We start from the raw sequence: 17,298 nt of genomic DNA, 5'->3' as shown, positions 1-17,298 counted from the left end.
GTACTCAGCCGGGCCGGGAGGCATTCCAGGCCTCACTCCTCACCTGGAGGGCAGGTGTGATCCTCCCGTCCTCAGGAGCCTGTCCTGGGGACTCAAAGCCAGGCTGTGCCCAGCACAGGGCCTGGTAAAGGGCTCAGTAAACCTCAGCTGGGCCCACTCCGAGGACTTATCTCAGGCCCACAGGCCTTTCTGGGAATCCTTTCCCGTGCGTCCGGGGCTTACGTTTTTCCTCGGCCACACTCCAGCATATGCACTGGACTCCAAAGGCTGCCCCATTATCGCTGCTTTATGTGGAGGAAGGAGGGCTGGGAGCACTTCCGACCCGGGGGTTATCTAAACTGTGCTGGGTGAAAAGATCTTCCTCCTTTTTTGGTATTAAAGTATAGGCAGACACACGACATATAAACAGATACTGTATCCTGAGAGCACAGTTAGGGGAAAATGTTGAGAAAGCCCCTTGGGGCAGGGAACAGGAAAGCCCAACTCCGGGAAAGAAGATGGAGAAACTGAATTCTGGGAATTCCCAGGGGTAGATCTGCGCTACCCCTGCCAGAGGCCCAGGTTCAACCCCTGGTTGGGGAAGTAAGATACCACAAGCTGCAGGGTGCAGCAAAAAAAACACCCTAAAACAAAAACCCATCAAATTCTATACACAACGGAGTCCTGGGGCCATAGGACCAAGAATTAGGTCTGGCGTCTGGGGCCACCCTCTGTCTAGGCCAGGCTCTCACAGAGACCCAGGGGCTAAGAAACAACCAAAGTGCATTTTCTCTCATTTCCAGGGGAGCTGGCACTCTGGAATCAAGGTGTGGCTACTGTTGGTTTTGTCTGAGGCCTCTCTGCTCAGCTGGGAGGTGGTCACCCCTCTTTGTGTGTCTGTGTCCCGAGCTCTGCTTATGGGGACACTGGTCGGATTGAATTAGGACCCGCCCCAATGACCCCAATTTTACCTTGCTCACGTCTTTGAAGGCCCCGCCTCTGTAAAGCTACCATCTGGGACCTTGGGGTTAGTCCTTCAATGTGTGAATCTGTGGGGACACTTTCCAGCCCACAGTTGAATGGTGGTCTGGGAGGTGGAGTCTGGGAGCTGGGTGGCTGGCCCCTTCAGTGGCCGTGGTCAAGTCTCTGGACAGGCTTGACAGGCCCCGCAGCCACGTTGCAGATAACAGGTGCTTGTCCCTCGGGGTCCCTGGGAGCCGAGGTGACCGAGAAGAGTCAGGGCCATGTGGTCCCTGCCCAACTCTCGCCCCGTGTCTGACCCTCTGTAATGACGCACTGTTAGCCTCCCTGGGTCCAGACCAGACCTGACCATCACCCCTTCTCTTTCCAGGTCAGACTATGATGACTGGAGACCGTCTCTGGCCAGCCTGCTTCAACCCATTCCATTCCCCAAAGAGTAAGTCTCCCACACGTCCCTGGAAACCTTTGGCCTAAGAGAACAACCTCCATCGTCCACCCTGGCCTTAGCGGGGGGACTGGTCAGGTCGTGGGACGCACCTGGGGACACCACAGGTGACAGCGGGAGGTGGAAGTGTTGGTCCTCGGCCGTGGGACCCCTGGGAATGTTCACACCCCCACCCCGAGAAACGGGGACACCACCTCATTGCATGATTGGATGGCTTCACTGGGCTGCGAATAGAAAGCTCTGCACCGGCCTTCTGGTGGTCAAGTTAGCGATGCTTACGGAGCATCAGATGGAGTTGGGCGCCCGCCCCTCTTGTCTCCGAAGGACCAGAGTGAAGATAACGCAGGTGGGACCGCTCCGTCCAGGGTACAGCCAGACACTGAACGCTCCCTTAGTATCCCCATGACGGTGATCTCGCTCCACAGTGAGCCAGGCCAGGAATGGACCCTTTGGTCTCTCTGGACAGTCCTCATCCCAATATTGAATTTATCTCAGGGAAAAGAGGGAGAAAGCTGTCTGATGGGTAATGGCCCGAGGGGAGGGCTCTGTCTCCATAACCAGGGCCTAAAATGCCTGCAGGCCTCTGTTTTGATAGATGCGAAGCAGCAGGCCCCAGGAGGCCACCACAAGCCCTCTGCGGAGCCTATTAACAAGGCTGTGTTTATGAAATGCGGCCCTCCAAGGGGACATTACCCTCGGTAATTGCCCCATTTGCCGGCCTGGCTGGTCCCTGGAGCCCCCAGGATGTGAGACCGGAGAAATCTGACTCCCGAGGGCAGTGGCGTCATTGGCTGCAGCCCTGGCCTCACAGCCCGGGGGACGCACCTGACAGTGAGCCATGATGCAACTCTGCCCCGGGAACAGTCCCCGACTGCCGCTCTGAAGTGAGCCGGTAATTAGCGCGGCCGTGCCTTAATGGTGGAGCGATTAACAAGCACACCTGGGCCCCTGGTGCCCACGTGCAGACACGCGCAGGAGCACCCCGCTGAGCACTGCTCCTGTTCACCAGGGCGGGCCCCAGGGCTCAGCCTGTTCCCGTTCTGACCCGCATCCTGTCGAGTCGGGACATGATGTCCGTGCTGCCCGCCCACCATCCTGTTCGCTCCTGGGACCAGGCCTGCTATCCCCAGAGGCAGGCCTGCGGTCACTGTGCTGTCTTCGCGAGCGCCCACTCACTGCGGTCTTCCCCTTGTTTCTGTTCCAGAGCTCTCGCACACGAGAAGTTCACCAAGTGAGTACTCGGGCAACACCCGTTACCCTCCTCCGGGATGCATGTCCCCTGTCCTGCGGGCGTCCCCCAGCGACCAACTGTCCTTCCGGTCAGTCCTCCGCACGTGCGTCCGGGGAGACAAGGATGGCGCCCCCCGGAAGTTCTCCCGAGACACGTGTCCCTCCAGGCCCTCCCGGGTGTCTCCTGATCATGCCAGCTGAGCTGGCACCCCACCCCATCCTCAGCTCCCCCATCCTGGTCCACCCCAGCCAGGACCCCGGGCACAACTCTGTCCCCACCCCGTCTCTTTCAGGGAACTGAAGTACGTGATTCAGAGGTTTGCCGAAGACCCCCGACAAGAGGTGAGGCCGCCCCATCCCTGGCGGGCACGCTGTCTTGGCTGCAGCAGGGTGCCCGTGGCTCTGCTGGCACCCCCCTGACCCCCTCGGGCATCCTGACAGTTTACAGGGGCCCCCTGCCTTCGCTCAGACACAGCCCCTGCCCTGCGTGTCTGAGTCCAGCCCATGATGCCCGTGTTCTACTGTAAACGCGGGCTCACCAGAGGTGTTTCCCAGCGGCGGTTTCTCCTTGGAGCACAGGCCTCACTTTAGAGCCAGGCGGGCACCAGGGCTCCTAACTGCACCTGAGATCACGGCACATCCTCTCTGCCATTCTGAGGACCAGTGGGCCAGGGGGGACACTGCGCTGGGATCTTCCTGGGCACAGTGGCCAAGGGCCGCCCTGAGGGGCCGCTCCCTGCTGCGGCAGGTGGCATTCAAGGGGAGCAAAGCCTTGTATCCCAGAGCCCCTGTGTGTGAACAGGGATTCGGAGCAGGCTGGGCGCACCCCAGCCATGCTCCCATCGCATCAGCGTAAGGGCTACAGCCGACCTTCGTCTGCATCAGGCACACACATGTTCCTGTTTAACCCTCATGGCAGCCCTACCAGTAGGTGCTTTTATCACCTCTATTTTGCACCAGAATCACCCTCCTTTTGGAGTTGAGAAAACTGGGGGTACCTGCCCAGGGTCACAAGACAGGTGCCCTGGCCGGAACGGGAGCTGCACCCCAGGAGTCGGGCTCCGGAGCCTGTGTAGGACCCAGCCCTGCAGCGCGCACGCTGGGCGAAGGGGAGTGGGGCTGCAGGGGGCTGCCCTGGGAGCTCAGGCCCATTCTCCACACGTGGAGTCTGGGACATGAGGGGGACCCAGGCACCCCCCGCAGAGCCGGAGGACAAGGAAGGCAGAGGAGGAAGGGGCTATCCTCAGTGGGGCCAAGGCCACGCTGTAAAGCCTTGTTCTGGAAGGATCCGGAAGGATCTATCTCTAAAGCACCACGATCCCACCCTGACTCCAAGAGTGGTCCTCAGGCACAAAGCAGCAGACGGAGCTTCTGAGAGTCCGGGTCCCAGGGACAGCCTCCTCTGCTCTTAAACCTGAGCCTTTCCCTGCTGGAGGCAGAGTCTGAGTCCTCCTGGAAAGGGAGGCTTTATTTCAAACCGACTTTGATGTTGATGAATGAAAGTGGTGCCAGCTGCTTCCCAGAGCAGAGCCACGGCCCAAGTGCCGGGAGCGGCATCTCTCAGGCAGGGTTGCCCCGCGAGGACACGGCCCGCAGTGGGCCCCCGCCCCGCCTTGCCGCCCACTGCCAGGGCCTCCCCCGGCTCTCTTCCCCTCTCCCCTCCTCACCCGCCCCGCCGTCTCCCTCGTGCTCGCCCTCTCTCCCCATCTCAGATGGAGCCAGTGGCTGTTTTCTTATAAATCATTTGCTGGATCTGCTGCACAGAGTTCCGTACTCTGGATCTCTCATTTCTTTGAAGTAGCTCAGTTGACGTTCGAAGGGGAAATCAAAGCCTGGCCGCCCCTGCACACTGTTTACTTGTGCGGGGGTTGTGATCAGTGGACTATCTGTCAGCAAGTGGCTCTTGGCAGCAGGTCGGCCTTCACTCCTGAAGGAAGTGATGGGGCTCTCGCCTTGCTCTCTGCTGAGGACGGGGAGGAGAAGGAGGAGGAGCACAGACCTTTGTCTGTTTCTCTGCAGTTACAGCGGGGCCAGGGTGGATGTGGGATTCCTCCCACACACGCGCACGTGTTTGCATACATGCACGCACCAACAGGCGGACACACGGCACTCTGGGAAGGGAGCTGACGGCCGCAGAGAGAGCTGGGGGCATTGAGAATTGCCCGCTCTCTGCACAGACCTTTTTTCCTAAAAGAGGGTGTCAGGGTCCCAGAGAGAAGGGGGGTCAGTGGGGCAGATCCGACGCCAGAGGATGGCGCCCATGAGGGTGGAGCAGGGGAGAGGCCAACCCCCAGGGTTGGAGGGACAGATGCCCCAAAAGTGAAGAATGCGGGGAGCGGACACCCCAGTAGTGAGGGGGCAGGGCAGCGGTTCAGAGAGAAAGGAGAGCAGAGTGCAAGAGGGGGTACTTGGAGACATGAGCTTCCCCGTCAGAGGCACAGGAGAACACTGTGGAGTTCCCTTCACCCCTCTGCCCCAACTTCATTGGGGCTTCAGACTGGGCAAGTCTGGCTTCATTCAATGAAGACCGGCTTCATTCTGGGCAACTGGACAAGCCAGGGCCTGGCTGTCCATCTCCAGGAGCTGGTTGCAAATGGCTGGGGTTCCCCCGTGTGTGGTCATCAGTTTTTCCTTAAAGGCCTTTCCTGGAATTTAGGAAAAGGCTGGGCGTGTCTGGGCTAAACGAGGCTGAACGGCTTCCTTAAGCATGAGCGTGGGGCTCATCCGGGCCTTGGGAGCTGGTGTGCGTGAACCGTGGGCCCCCGTGCTCGCGAGTGCGCAGGACTGACTGAGCGCGTCTCCTCTGCCTCAGGTCCACTCGTGCCTGCTGAGCGTGCGGGCTGGCAAGGATGGCTGGTTTCAGCTCTACAGCCCCGGAGGGGTGGCCTGTGACGACGACGGGGAACTGTTCGCCAGCATGGTACGTGGGATGTGGGGGGCACCAGAGCTCTGTGTGGGCGCTGGGTTCACCCCTTCTGAGCAGTGAGAGAGCTGCCCCATGCCCGCTGGGGCCTGCCCCACAATTCCCAGGCCGAAAGGCTGCTGGTGATGAAGGCGGTGATGGTGACACCAGCCCTGAGTATCACCTTCCCATGTCTCACCCGAATGGGCACTGAGCCAGAGGCCCCCCCACCATAAACGTGAGGAGGGACACTTCCTGTGGCCCCATTTTACAGACGAGGCGTTGACTGCTCAGGCTGGTGGGTTCGCTCTGCGCTTCAGCGCCGTGTAGGCTCAGGGGGCCGAGCACTTCCTGGCACAGGGGTCCCAGAAGTCGTTGCAGGTCCACCCACTCGTCTGATCTTTGCACTGAGAAGTCAAGGTCAGGTTGAGCGGCCCACCTTGGAGATGATGGCTCTAGAGGTCACCAGGCCAGTAAACACACCCTTTGGTGGCTTCCGGTCCTTTCCCCGCGCGCTGCGGCCAGCACCTCACCTGACCACGCACCGTCTTTCTTCGTCTTCACGGCAGCCCATTCCCTTAACTACTTCCATGCTGACAAGCACAGAGCGGTGCAGCGGCGTGCCCGAGGTCACACAGGCCTCTGGCCTCCGTGATCCTCTCTGCACCGGGCCCACGCGGTCCGGAGCCGCCCTCCTTCCAGTGGCAGGGGGAGCACAGACGCCCCCGCCCCAGGGCAGACGCTCCTCCAGGCGGCCGGCGGTCTCACCGAGCCCGCTTCCCGACACAGCCCGCTCTGTTCCACAGTCACGCGTGTCCCAGAGCGTGAGAAGGCACACGCCTAGGCCAGCCGCCGCTAAGGTCGCCGCCCTGCGCCACACTAGCCTGACGACCTTGGGCCAGTGTCTCTCCTCTCCGGCCCTCAGTGTCCTTGTCCGTGACATGGGGGTCGTAGCCCTGGCGTCTTGGGATTACTGTGTTAATGGTCATACTAGACGCGAGGCTCCTGGAGCTCTGTCAGCGCGCACAAGTGATGGCTGTGGTTCCTCTCCTCTCTGCCGGGCAGCCGGTTCAGAGGGGTGAGCAGCTTGTCACGCCCTCCACAGTGAACTTAGGGTGGTGGGTGCACTGTGACAACAGACTCCAGCCCTTCCTCTGGATCCTTGCTTGGAAAGGGGCTTATTTTTAGGTTCCTTTTCTTACACGCTCACTCACCACTCCTAGCTCACCTGCTGCCTGAAGGCTCCCTTCAGAGTGCGCTGTGCATCCTGGACATGCCAGCCTTGCTGCCTGCACCACCTCTCTCTCACTTCTCCTGGGCTTCTCTGATGTCACAGCGTCACCATGGCAACGTTTCGTGGTGCTGTTCCCCCCCACCCCGCCCCAGTGCAGTGACTGTGAACGAGAGAAGCCAGGAGCTGGCAGCTCCCCAGCCTGAGAGATCGCATTTGTGAGCCAGAATTGTTAATGATGGAGCGGAAAAGGGTCTTTGTGGGGAAGGAAGCAGGCGGTCCCTGGATGGCGGTGCAGCGTCGCCATGGAGACACGTGGCACGGATGCCGTCCGCTGGATGAGGCTGCCTCTTGCAGCCGTGGAAGGGTTTCTGCTCCACTGTGAAGTCGGGGAGAGCACGCCAGGTGGCTGGGGGCCCTCAAGCCTGAGCCCCACGCGCAGGTGCACTGGGCAGAGCCAGAGCTCGGTACTGGGGTGCAGCTGATTTAGTGTCATGTTGCTGTCAGGTGTACAGCGAAGTGAGTCAGTTACACGGATACGTGTATCCACTCTTTTTAAGATTCTTTTCCCAACTAGGTCATTACAGAGTACTGAGCATAGCGCTCCCTGTGCTATACAGCAGGTCCTTACTCGTTAGCTGTTTCATATACAGCAGTGCCAATCCCAGTATCCCACTTTATCCCCCGCCCCGACCCTTTCCTGCCAGTAGCTGTGTTTGTTTTCTACACCCGTGGCTCCTGTTTTGCATGTGAGTTCGTTTGCACCCTCCTCCTCGTTAGATCCCACACACACGCGATATCACAGGATGTTTGTCTCTCTGCACCTGACTTCTTTACTCAGTATGACGCTCTCTAGGTCCACCCAAGAAACACAGTCTTAACGGCCGTCCCGCACATAACCCAGATGGAGCAGAATTTACCCGTTCCTGGATTTCTGGGGCAGGCACCTTTGGGGCCTCAGAGGGCACTGGGGACGGGGAGACAGGGCTCCACAATGTCCCTTGCCCCTCATGTGCGGCCAGGCCCTGAGCACGGGCCTCCAGAATTTCCTGCCAGGCTTGCCTGTGCCTAGAACCCAGGGGGCCAGATATCAGCACAGCCCCGAGGACGGTGGGAGAGGGATGCGTGCGCGTGCGTGTGTGTGTGTGTGTGTACAGGGCACAGGTAAAATGTACATACTGTGACTCCTACCACCTTAACCGCTTTTTGTTTTACTGAAGTGTGTAGCTGACTCACAGTGCTCTGTTCATTTCCGCCCGCCTGAACCCTTTCTGCGTTTCCAGTCTGTAGTATCAAGTGACCGTTCTGCAGTCATCGCAGACCTTCACGTTCCCGAACGGAAACTGGCCCCTCTCTATACTCGCTCACTGCCCGCTGGCCCCCAGCCCTGGCCCCCGCCCTGCCCCCTTCTGTGTCTGGGGTCTGACTCTGCGTCCCTCCCAGGAGTGGGCCCTACAGGGTGTGTCCTTCTGGGACTGGCTGGCCTCAGGCAGCGCAGTGACCGCGAGGTCCGTCCCTGTGGGAGCCAGTGTCGGGGGCGGGGGGAGTCCTCTGAGCCCCCGGCACGGGCCTGGTGATGGCTTCAGAGCTGGTGTCCGGGCGGGGTGTGGGGGCGCCTGGGCAGTGTCTCTGGCCGTAGGCCACAGGAAGGCACCGGGGCGCAGCCGTGGTGGTCACACCTCTCACCCGGCCATGTCTCCTCAGGTGCACATCCTCATGGGCTCCTGCTACAAGACCAAAAAGTTCCTGCTCTCCCTGGCGGAGAACAAGCTGGGACCCTGCATGCTTCTGGCGCTGAGGGGGAACCAGACCATGGTGGAGGTGAGCGGCTGACTCTCCCGGGCCGTCGTCCGTGCTGATGGAGCACCTTCCAGGAGCTTCCAGGCACCCAGAGCTCCTGCAGGAGCTGGGCCACAGGGGAGACGAGGCAGCCGTCCTGAGCTTGGCGGCGCAGGAGACCTTCAGCAAACTGTCTGCTCATTCCACGTTCATTTAACGCGTGCTCGTCTGTGGGTCTCAGGGATTGACCAGGTTTCTGTTCTGTCCTGCCTTTTGCTGCAGAACAGGCCACCTCCAAGCGGGGGCTCCAAACAGTGATGCTCCTGTTTTGCTGGGTCTTCAGATGGTTGGGCTCTGCTGACCGCTTCTCTCATGGGGTGGCAGTGGATGGGGGCGGGCAGGCTGGGTCTTCCCGAGGCTGCCCCCTCTGCATGTCCAGCACCGTCCTGAGGAGACTCGGCCCATGGAGACAGACCAGCTGGGGCTCCCAGGCCACTGTCAGCACTGCACCCCCGGCCTTAACCTGCCCACTCGCCAGCCCTGGGCACTCGGTCACCTCTCTGTCCCCCAGAGTCCCCAGCAGCCCGGAGCTCCCACAGCCACTGTGCAGAGAGACCCGGCAGAAGCCACTTCTCTCCTCCAGCCTCCACCTCAGAGTCAGGCAGTGTCACTTTATAGCCACCAGAAGGGAGTCAGCAAGGCTGGACCCAGGGGCAAGGATGGGAGTTAGACTTCACCTGTTGGCGGGGAGGGTGTCAAGCAATCAGACTGAGGGGAGAGAGCGTGGTCTGTCTCTTGGGCTCCCCCAGCCCCTGGGCCCGGCCGCATCGTGCGTGCAGTGTTGGCCAGGTGCTGCCGGCGCGCCTGTTATGCGGAGGGGGCGCCGGGGCAGGTGATTCCCCAGCATCACGCAGAGGGTGGGGGGAGGACGACCTCCGATCGCAGGGCGCCCCGACCCCTGCCCCTCCACAGGTGCTTGGGGCGCTCGGGACAGGCTGAAGGTTGGCCCCCCCAGCCTTTGCGGAGCAGCCTTGCCCGGAGTCCCAGCCGGCAGTGACGCGCCTCCCGGTCTCGGCAGATCCTGTGCTTGATGCTGGAGTACAACATCATCGACAACAATGACACACAGCTGCAGATCATCTCGACCCTGGAGAGCACGGGCGTGGGGAAGCGTATGTACGAGCAGCTCTGCGACCGGCAGCGGGAGCTGAAGGAGCTGGTGAGCGCGCGCGGCTCCGCCCAGGGACCCCCGCCCCAGGGCCCCCTTCCTACCCAGGGGGCGTCTGGGCTGACCACCTCCTCTTCCTTTAGGGGCTCTCACGGCTTAGTTCCCCGTGGTTCTTGGAATCACCTCTCTGATAAACCACCTGCACTCGGGCCTGGCCTCGGGGTCTGCCCTGAGACCAAGAGCATCATGTTGTCTGCCACTGCTGCCCTGAGAGGTGTTAGCTGGAGGTGGGGGTCCAGGGTGGATGCTCAGGGAAAAGTGGGTCGTAACCAGCTGGCTTCTGTTTGCAGCAAAGGAAAGGCGGGCCCACCAGGCTAACACTGCCCTCCAAGTCCACAGTGAGTTGGTTTCCTCCTGGGGGCTGGGTGGAGGGAAGAAGGTGGGCTAGTCCTCCCTGGGGTGGAGGGAGGGCAGCAGACACCTCTCTTGCAGGTGATGGGGAGAGGTGAATAGGGACTCAGTGGTACTTGACAAGCCAGCTTTTCTCAGCGCTCCCAAGGCTTTCTGCAGCCAGGCAGCTGCCACCCACAGAGACGTGGAGGCAGCGCTGCCCTCCCGGACACCCCACTTTGTCCCAACCCATTGGACCATGCTCTCCCCCTAGTTAGAACTCTTCACGGGGAGTGGGGTGGTGGGGAGGCCCCAGGCCTCCCCCGAGACCCCACCTGCCCATTCACCCACCTGCAGGATGCTGACTTGGCTCGTTTGCTGAGCTCTGGCTCCTTCGGAAACCTGGAGAACCTCAGTTTGGCCTTCACCAACGTAACCAGTGCCTGCGCTGAGCACCTCATCAAACTGCCTTCTCTCAAGCAGCTAAACCTGTGGTCCACTCAGGTACGCGTGGCCTGTCCACTGTGCCCTCCTCCGTGCCTACTCTGCACCCCTGCCCCAGGCCTGCCCTGCACTGTCCTCCACGGCTGGCTTTCTGCCCAGGACCCGTGGGTCCAGTCACTTGATCCCCACACCCCCCCAGGGTCCCAGGCTAGAGGAGGGCTAGGCCCCATGAAGCCCAGTGGCCCGTCTCACAGTTGGAGCTGCCAAGGCCCAGAGCAGGGACGTGCCGGGCAGAGCCTGGGGGAGCTGTCTCAAGCCTCCGCCCAGGGAGTTGCAGGCATCCTGTGGGTCTTCTCCAGGTGATGATAAGTGCGCAGCACACGGCGCTCTCTGTCCTGCCTGTGCCAATCCGGCTCTTAAGCTCTTACTCAGCAGCACGTGTGCTCTCCATGCTGTGAGGTGCAGGCCCACTGACACCTTATCCCACAGCCGGGCCCCCAGCTGCCCCCATCCCGATGGTAGCCACAATTACTGGGTTCACAGCCCCCCTTGACAGATGGCAACACAGCCTCTGGTGGGGGAGCAGGGCCCTTGTTGGGGCCGTGGCACCGGCAGACCCAGCCTGGTGTGAATCCAGGTCAGGGAGGTGGAGTCTCCGAAATGAATGAGAGCAGCCTCAGGCCTGGGCCAGGTCCCGTCCGCTTCCTCTGCCGCTGCCCCAGCCCCAGGTGCCCGGGGGAGGCCCGAGGCGGGCCCCAGACTGAGGGCGTCTCTCCCGCAGTTCGGAGACGCCGGCCTGCGGCTCCTGTCGGAACACCTCACGATGCTCCAGGTGCTGAACCTGTGCGAGACGCCCGTCACTGACGCCGGCCTGCTGGCCCTCAGTTGTGAGTCCACACGCCCATCCCCTCAGGCCTTTCTCTGTTCCCACGGCACATGGGGCACCGCGTGCTCACTGAGCACCTCCTCCGGGCCAGGAGCAAAGTTGGGGGTCTCTCCCTGCCCTCATTGAGCTGATGTCGTGGAGGACAGGAAACATGAGCGAGGCCCAGCCCATCCCCTCACTTGGTCCCAGCCCCGAGGGCCGTGGTCACAGCGGGCAGCAAGCTCTGGGGACACGGCAGTGGAGGGACATGGCAGTGACAGTAGGGGAGGCCCCAAGGGCAGGGAGGGAATGTGGGCCCAATTCAGATCAGCTCCTGCCTGAAACAGACCTCTGTACCTCACGGCCCCCGGCTGCTCCCCTGAATCCCCACTCCCCAATCCCATCTCCTGAACAGAGGCCTCAGCAACTCAACCCAGCCCCCAGCTTTTCCATCCGTACCTGCAGCTATCCCTGGCAGGGTCTCACTGACCTGATGACTGTCTGTCTGTCCGTTCCCATACAGCCATGAAGAGTCTCTGCAGCTTAAACATGAACAGCACCAAGCTCTCGGCGGACACCTATGAAGACCTGAAGGTAATCCCTTCTTCCCCTTCCTTCCTGCCTTTGCACTTGCAAAGGTCCTGAGGTGGAGAGGGTCGTCATGAACCCGCTCTGCAGCAGCCGTGACTAGAGAGCAAGAGAACAGCTTGGGGCCAGACTGCATCAGCCCTTAGAGGTTGCGGCAGGACCCTAGATTTCATCTGAGTTCAGTAGAAAGTTTGCAGAGGCTCCGAGAAGGGCAATGCACTATGCTGAAAGCTTGTTTCTGGCTGTTACGTGGAAAACGGGGTTTCTGAGGGAGAGTACAAGTGAGGGTAGCGCCATGGAGAAGGTTTGCAGGACTGGAGCTGTCACATGGGTGAGCTGGGACTGGCCCACCGGGCTAGGCTGGCAACTTAAAACTGGGGAAAGACAGGAGAATCTGAGTGGTAGAAGGCAGACACATGTGTTTAAAAAAAGCCATGTCTCATCAGGACTGGAGGCTCCCAGGCCCAGCGCCCTGGGGAGGAAGGGCTGGGCCATGAGTGCAGCGGCCCCTGGGCATCCCGGAAGCCCACCTCCAGTGTGGCCCCCTGCCCCCCAGCTCAGTCAGACCCACAGCCCAGGGCTCACTCACTGGCGAAGCCTCCACTGTGTGCCAGGTCCATGCTGAGAATGGGGGCACGGTGTGGTCAGTCTACCTCTACCCAGGAGAGAGCTCAGACCCCAGCGGACAGACACGCACAGCAAACTGAGGGAGGTCAGGGCTCGGGGGCCAGCAGGGAGGGGACCACCTGCTCCGTTCATTGGGCCGAAGGAGCCTACACAGAAAGGAGGAGTTAGAAGTGAGCCTGCCGGGCAGGCCAGTGTTCAGGAAGCTGGGGAGACAGGATGTAAAGGCAGGAGACCAGCAGCCTCTCTGTACAGCGAAGGCTTGCAAAAAAAGCTGTTTATAAAAGAAGGCAGAGCAGGACCACATCTGGGTGGCAGGGGTGGGGAGCAGGAACCCACTCTGAGGAGCTGTAGGTGGGACTGTATAGTCCAGTGACACGTCCCATAGGGGAGCCTGAGTGTGAACGCTCTCCGCCCACCCCCAGGAACCTGTAACTTGGGGATCCTTCATTCTCCCCACCCAACTCCCGACAGCCTTGAGGACACGTAGTGCCATAGACAAGTGAGAACAGTCTGTGTGCTGAGCACGCAGACCTCACCCCATCTGGACACAACTGGACCTGGAGTCCCTCCACAGAGGAGGAATTCCGCTCTAGAGGCCCAGACTCTGCCCATGGGCACGTAGCCTGCAAGTGACAGCAGAGGGCACATACCCCAGGCTTCCCACCCCCAGAGCTAATGATTTGAAGCCCCTCTGGGGTGTGGACGTGGACTCCCCAGCAGCTGTCACCTGCTTTCTCTGGGGCTGGCCACATCCCACCCACTGGGTTCTCCCCAAGTTCTCCCAGCTCTGGGCTTCGGAACCCCCGACAGTGGCAAAGTGGGTAGGGCTCAGTGGGAATGGTAGTCACTGGTACAGGTGGAGCTCTGCGCCACCAGGTTCTGGAAGAGACCGGATACTTCTCGCTTCCCTAGGCCAAGCTGCCCAACCTGAAGGAGGTGGACGTCCGCTACACGGAAGCCTGGTGAAGCTCCCGTCGGCAGGAAGCAGTTTGCAACCGCAACTCACAACTCCTGACTAATAGCCGTAGAGCAGCGGGTCTCGGGGTCCCACCCCTGTCCTGGCTGTGAGATAGATGGGGGAGTCTTTCTGGGGGCGGAGGGGGGAGGGGTGGGGAGGGGGGTCCGTAAGCACGCCCAGCCCCCACCTGATTCTTTTAGCTTCATAATCGGAAACCTTGACCTGATCTAAAACGGACTTCTTAGCAACCAGAGGAGTGGCAGTGGGTCGGGGAGAGGGTGGGGGTGGGGGGCTTGGGGAAGGGGGACCCTTTGTGGATTTTCTTTGCCTTTGTGTTCAATGCCGCGTGGGAACAGTCAGGTCCGACCCCACATCACGCGACCCCACTGGGCCCAGAGGCCGAGGAAGGACCTGTCCTCCAAGGCCCACCGAGAACCCGCCCCACCATCGCCATCGGACAAGACCCAGTCCCGTCATCCCACCGTCCTGTGTCCTCGCCATTGCTATGCAAAGTGATTCTTGTTGTACATAAGATTTAAATAGTGCGCCTATTTAAGAAACGTTGACAAATTGCAGGTCTGGGACCTGCCTGTTATTTATGAAGTCTTTGACCCGCCCGCCCGCCCGCCTGCCCGCCGGCCGCCCCTGGCGTGTAGTACTGTACAAACCAGTCAGCTGGTAGTGGTAGTGTTCTTGTTATTTTTTTAAAGGAAACAAACAGACGGAAAAGAAAAAAAAAAAAACCTCCTTGGAAAATTAATTGCTTTTTTTGTAATGGATTCTGTCCGCTAATGCTCTCCTGTCCGTCCGTCCGTCCGTCCCTCTGCCCGCCACGCCACCATGCATTTCGATTCCAGAAGTCTCCAGTTTCCTCATGGGGTGGGGGTCAGACTGGGGGAGGAGAAGTGGGGTCCCCACGTTGTCGTCTTGCTCCTCTAAGGCCCCAGCTTCCTCTTGGCCCCCTTTTACACATCTGGAGGGGTGGGGTGCTAACCTGTCCTCCTGTCATCCCGTAAGAGAGCTGCCCCCACCCACCCCCTCCCCCGGAGCACTCCCGCTCTGGTGGCCTCTGCCGTCCCCCTACCGACTGAGACTCTGCCACATGTGGCCTCCCTGCCGTCCTGTGCCTCCCGTGGTCCCTCATGCATGCCCGCCTCTCTGCATGGTCTCTTGGGTGAAGAGAGACATCTCCTCCACTGGCCTGACTGCCCACCCCACCCCACGAATGTGACCACTGCAACGCAGACTCCCTCCTGCCCTTTTCCGTCCCCCCACCTGCCCCAAAGACACACCCACCTCTGTTTCTTTTATAAACAAGCCCTCACTGTACAGAACAGCCCTCATGGTTTACTTGGGGTCCCCTCTCCCCCAAGCCCCATCTTCTGTTGGTTTAGCACAAATACCCCTCTCTCTCAGCACCTCCAGACCTAATCCCCAGTCAATGTAATTGTTTTATATATATTTAATCTTATTCAATGGAAACCATGCTTTTGTCGTTTTATACTTTGCTAGGTAGACTTTATTACCCCCCCCAACTATGCCCTCATTTTTTTAAAAAAGGAAAAAAAAAGAAATTGGGTTTCAGTCTTAATTCACTTTCTGTGCCAGGTTTGATTTTGTGCGTGCGTGTGAGTGTGTTCTGTTCCGTGTTTTGTTTTTGTTGTTGTTGTTTTCTGTTGTTTGGTTTTATTCGCTCCCCTCTGGTCCCATACTTTACAGCACTCTGGTGCAGGAAGAAGCAGAAAGAGAAAAAGTGTAAAAAGAAAAAAGAAGAAGAAGAGCCGAGACATGCCACCTTTTCCCTTCGCACTGTTGCTTTTCCTGATGGTTAATACTACTGTCACGTAGCTGTGTTCAGAGATGTGAAAAACTTTCAGGCAAAAATAAACTGTAAGTGACTCATTGAATCTGGCCTTTCTGTGTGGCTTTGAGGGGGCCTGGTACCGGGACAGGAAGGGCCAAGACCTAGGCCAAGAGTTGGGGGGCTCACAGCAGAGCCTCTGCACCTTCTTTGTGTCCAGGGCTCCTCTCCCCGGCATACTTGCGAGCCAGATCTTTGTTGTGGGGCCACCCTGGGCATCAAAGCCAGGCCCCCCACCCACTGGATTCCAGGAGCACCCACCGCCACCCCAGCAGATAGAACAACCGAAAATTTCTCCAGAGGGTGCCTAGCGCCCCTGGGGGATAGTTACCCCAGGAGAGAGCCCAGCTGTCCATAGGTCCATCTGTGGGACCCCAAGGGAAGCTCTAGTCCAGCGAGGTGCCCGGGAAAATGCAGGGTCTGGGGTGGGGCCCCGGACTCTGCATTTCTGAGGAGCTCTGGGCAACATGGATGCTCCACCCACCCGCCTCTGCGCGCTAACCCCCCTACACCATCTTCCAAGCCCCGAGGACGCCCCGCCTCACCACACACCTGCTCTCACTTCCGGAGGCCGTTGCAGCTGACCCCGCGCCGCGCGACGCCCTCCGGCCGATCAGGGAAGGCGGGTGCCCTGTGGGAGGCTCAGGACGGCCCCGGGCCGGCAGGCGGGCTTTGGGACCTCCGGTCCTCAGGCCAGATGGGCCGGGCGTCACGAAGGCCAGCTGCAGCCCAGGACTCAGGGCAGCGAGGCACCGCAGCCCGCCGCCTTACCGCCCAGCAGAGGCTCTGGCTCAGCAGGCGCTCATCACCTGCCAGGCGAAAGGGAGGACCCTGCCGGCGACCGACCTCAGCCCTCTGCCCTCTGTCACCTCGGCTCCTCTGGCCGAGCGGGGAGAATGCGGACTACCAGGCGGAGGCAGGGCCAGGGGAGAGGGCGTTTCCTCCCCCGTGCTGTTCTGTCGGGTGTCGGGAGCCGCCTCTTCCCTAAGCTTTGATTCCAGCTCCCAGCACAACCCCCACCTTCAGCCTTGGCCTGGCAGCATCTGCGGTTCAACCCCGCCCACCCACGTGCATCAGAGCGCTCTCGACCCCGCCCACCCACGTGACCCACAGCTCTCACCCCCCCCCGCCCACGTGACTCTCAGCTCTTAATCCCGCCCACCCACGTGACTCGCAGCTCTTAACCCCACCGACCCCACATGCCTCACACCCCGTGAACTGGAAGGCCCTCCGCTTGGGAAAACTGAGTTGCGCTATGTCTTCTGCTTGCCCCGCTGACCTGCATGTGGAAGCAGCCCCTGCTGCAAGTTCCCAGACCTCAGCATCCCTTGTCAGCTCTCTAACTGGAGCCCCGCCCCGCACCCCCACCCCCCACCGCCAGGAGTTAGCCCTTCCTCACACTCTTTGCACAGCCCACCAGAGTGGGCCTTCTGTTTCATGCCGAGACCCTGCTTTCCTCCACCAACACACAGACAACCCCCGCAGCTGATGTGAGGGCCCCGCTGAGAGCCCAGTGGAGCGCCGGGCCCTTGAGGTGGGGAGGGACATTCATCAGGAAATTTCAGGGCAAATCCTGAATTAGGGACAGGGAGAAACACTCCAAAGAGAGTGGCTATTGGATTAGTGGGAGCTGAACTCTGTGGTCCACAGGTCGGCTTGATGCCCCGCTCACAGTGACTGCTCTAGAGTGTGCTGTCTTCCAGTCACTTAGGCTACAGTGTGAATGGTACACTCTGGAGTCGTGGCAAGTGGGAACCTGGTTGTTATTTGTGCCTGCCAGACTGCTGTAAAGTTAAGCTGTGCTAGAAGTTTCTCTGAAGGCCAGCAGGGCAGGGGATCAGAGAGCCTTG

The 17,298-nt window shown here is 60.2% G+C and overlaps 1 protein-coding gene across 2 annotated transcripts in view; it reads left to right on the top strand.

Annotated features, from left to right (window-relative positions):
- The window catches only part of CMIP (c-Maf inducing protein), a 208,807-nt gene extending 193,313 nt beyond the window's left edge, over positions 1 to 15,494 (top strand). For both annotated transcript variants that reach the window (XM_055413063.2, XM_055413064.2), the window contains 11 exons: positions 1,331 to 1,396; positions 2,610 to 2,636; positions 2,929 to 2,977; positions 5,448 to 5,555; positions 8,473 to 8,589; positions 9,626 to 9,766; positions 10,066 to 10,113; positions 10,463 to 10,609; positions 11,331 to 11,436; positions 11,938 to 12,008; positions 13,542 to 15,494. In XM_055413063.2, the coding sequence (XP_055269038.1) occupies positions 1,331 to 1,396; positions 2,610 to 2,636; positions 2,929 to 2,977; positions 5,448 to 5,555; positions 8,473 to 8,589; positions 9,626 to 9,766; positions 10,066 to 10,113; positions 10,463 to 10,609; positions 11,331 to 11,436; positions 11,938 to 12,008; positions 13,542 to 13,595 (934 nt within the window). In that variant the 3' untranslated portion in view covers positions 13,596 to 15,494. The remainder of the gene's footprint in view (positions 1 to 1,330; positions 1,397 to 2,609; positions 2,637 to 2,928; positions 2,978 to 5,447; positions 5,556 to 8,472; positions 8,590 to 9,625; positions 9,767 to 10,065; positions 10,114 to 10,462; positions 10,610 to 11,330; positions 11,437 to 11,937; positions 12,009 to 13,541) is intronic.
- Positions 15,495 to 17,298: the final 1,804 nt, after the last annotated feature.

Source organism: Moschus berezovskii, chromosome 22 (genome assembly GCF_049115385.1).
Source record: "Moschus berezovskii isolate FMDL1 chromosome 22, NW_MosBer_1.0, whole genome shotgun sequence".
NCBI lineage: Eukaryota > Metazoa > Chordata > Mammalia > Artiodactyla > Moschidae > Moschus > Moschus berezovskii.
The sequence above is the reverse complement of the archived record's forward strand: the minus strand, read 5'-3'. Positions and strand labels throughout refer to the sequence as shown.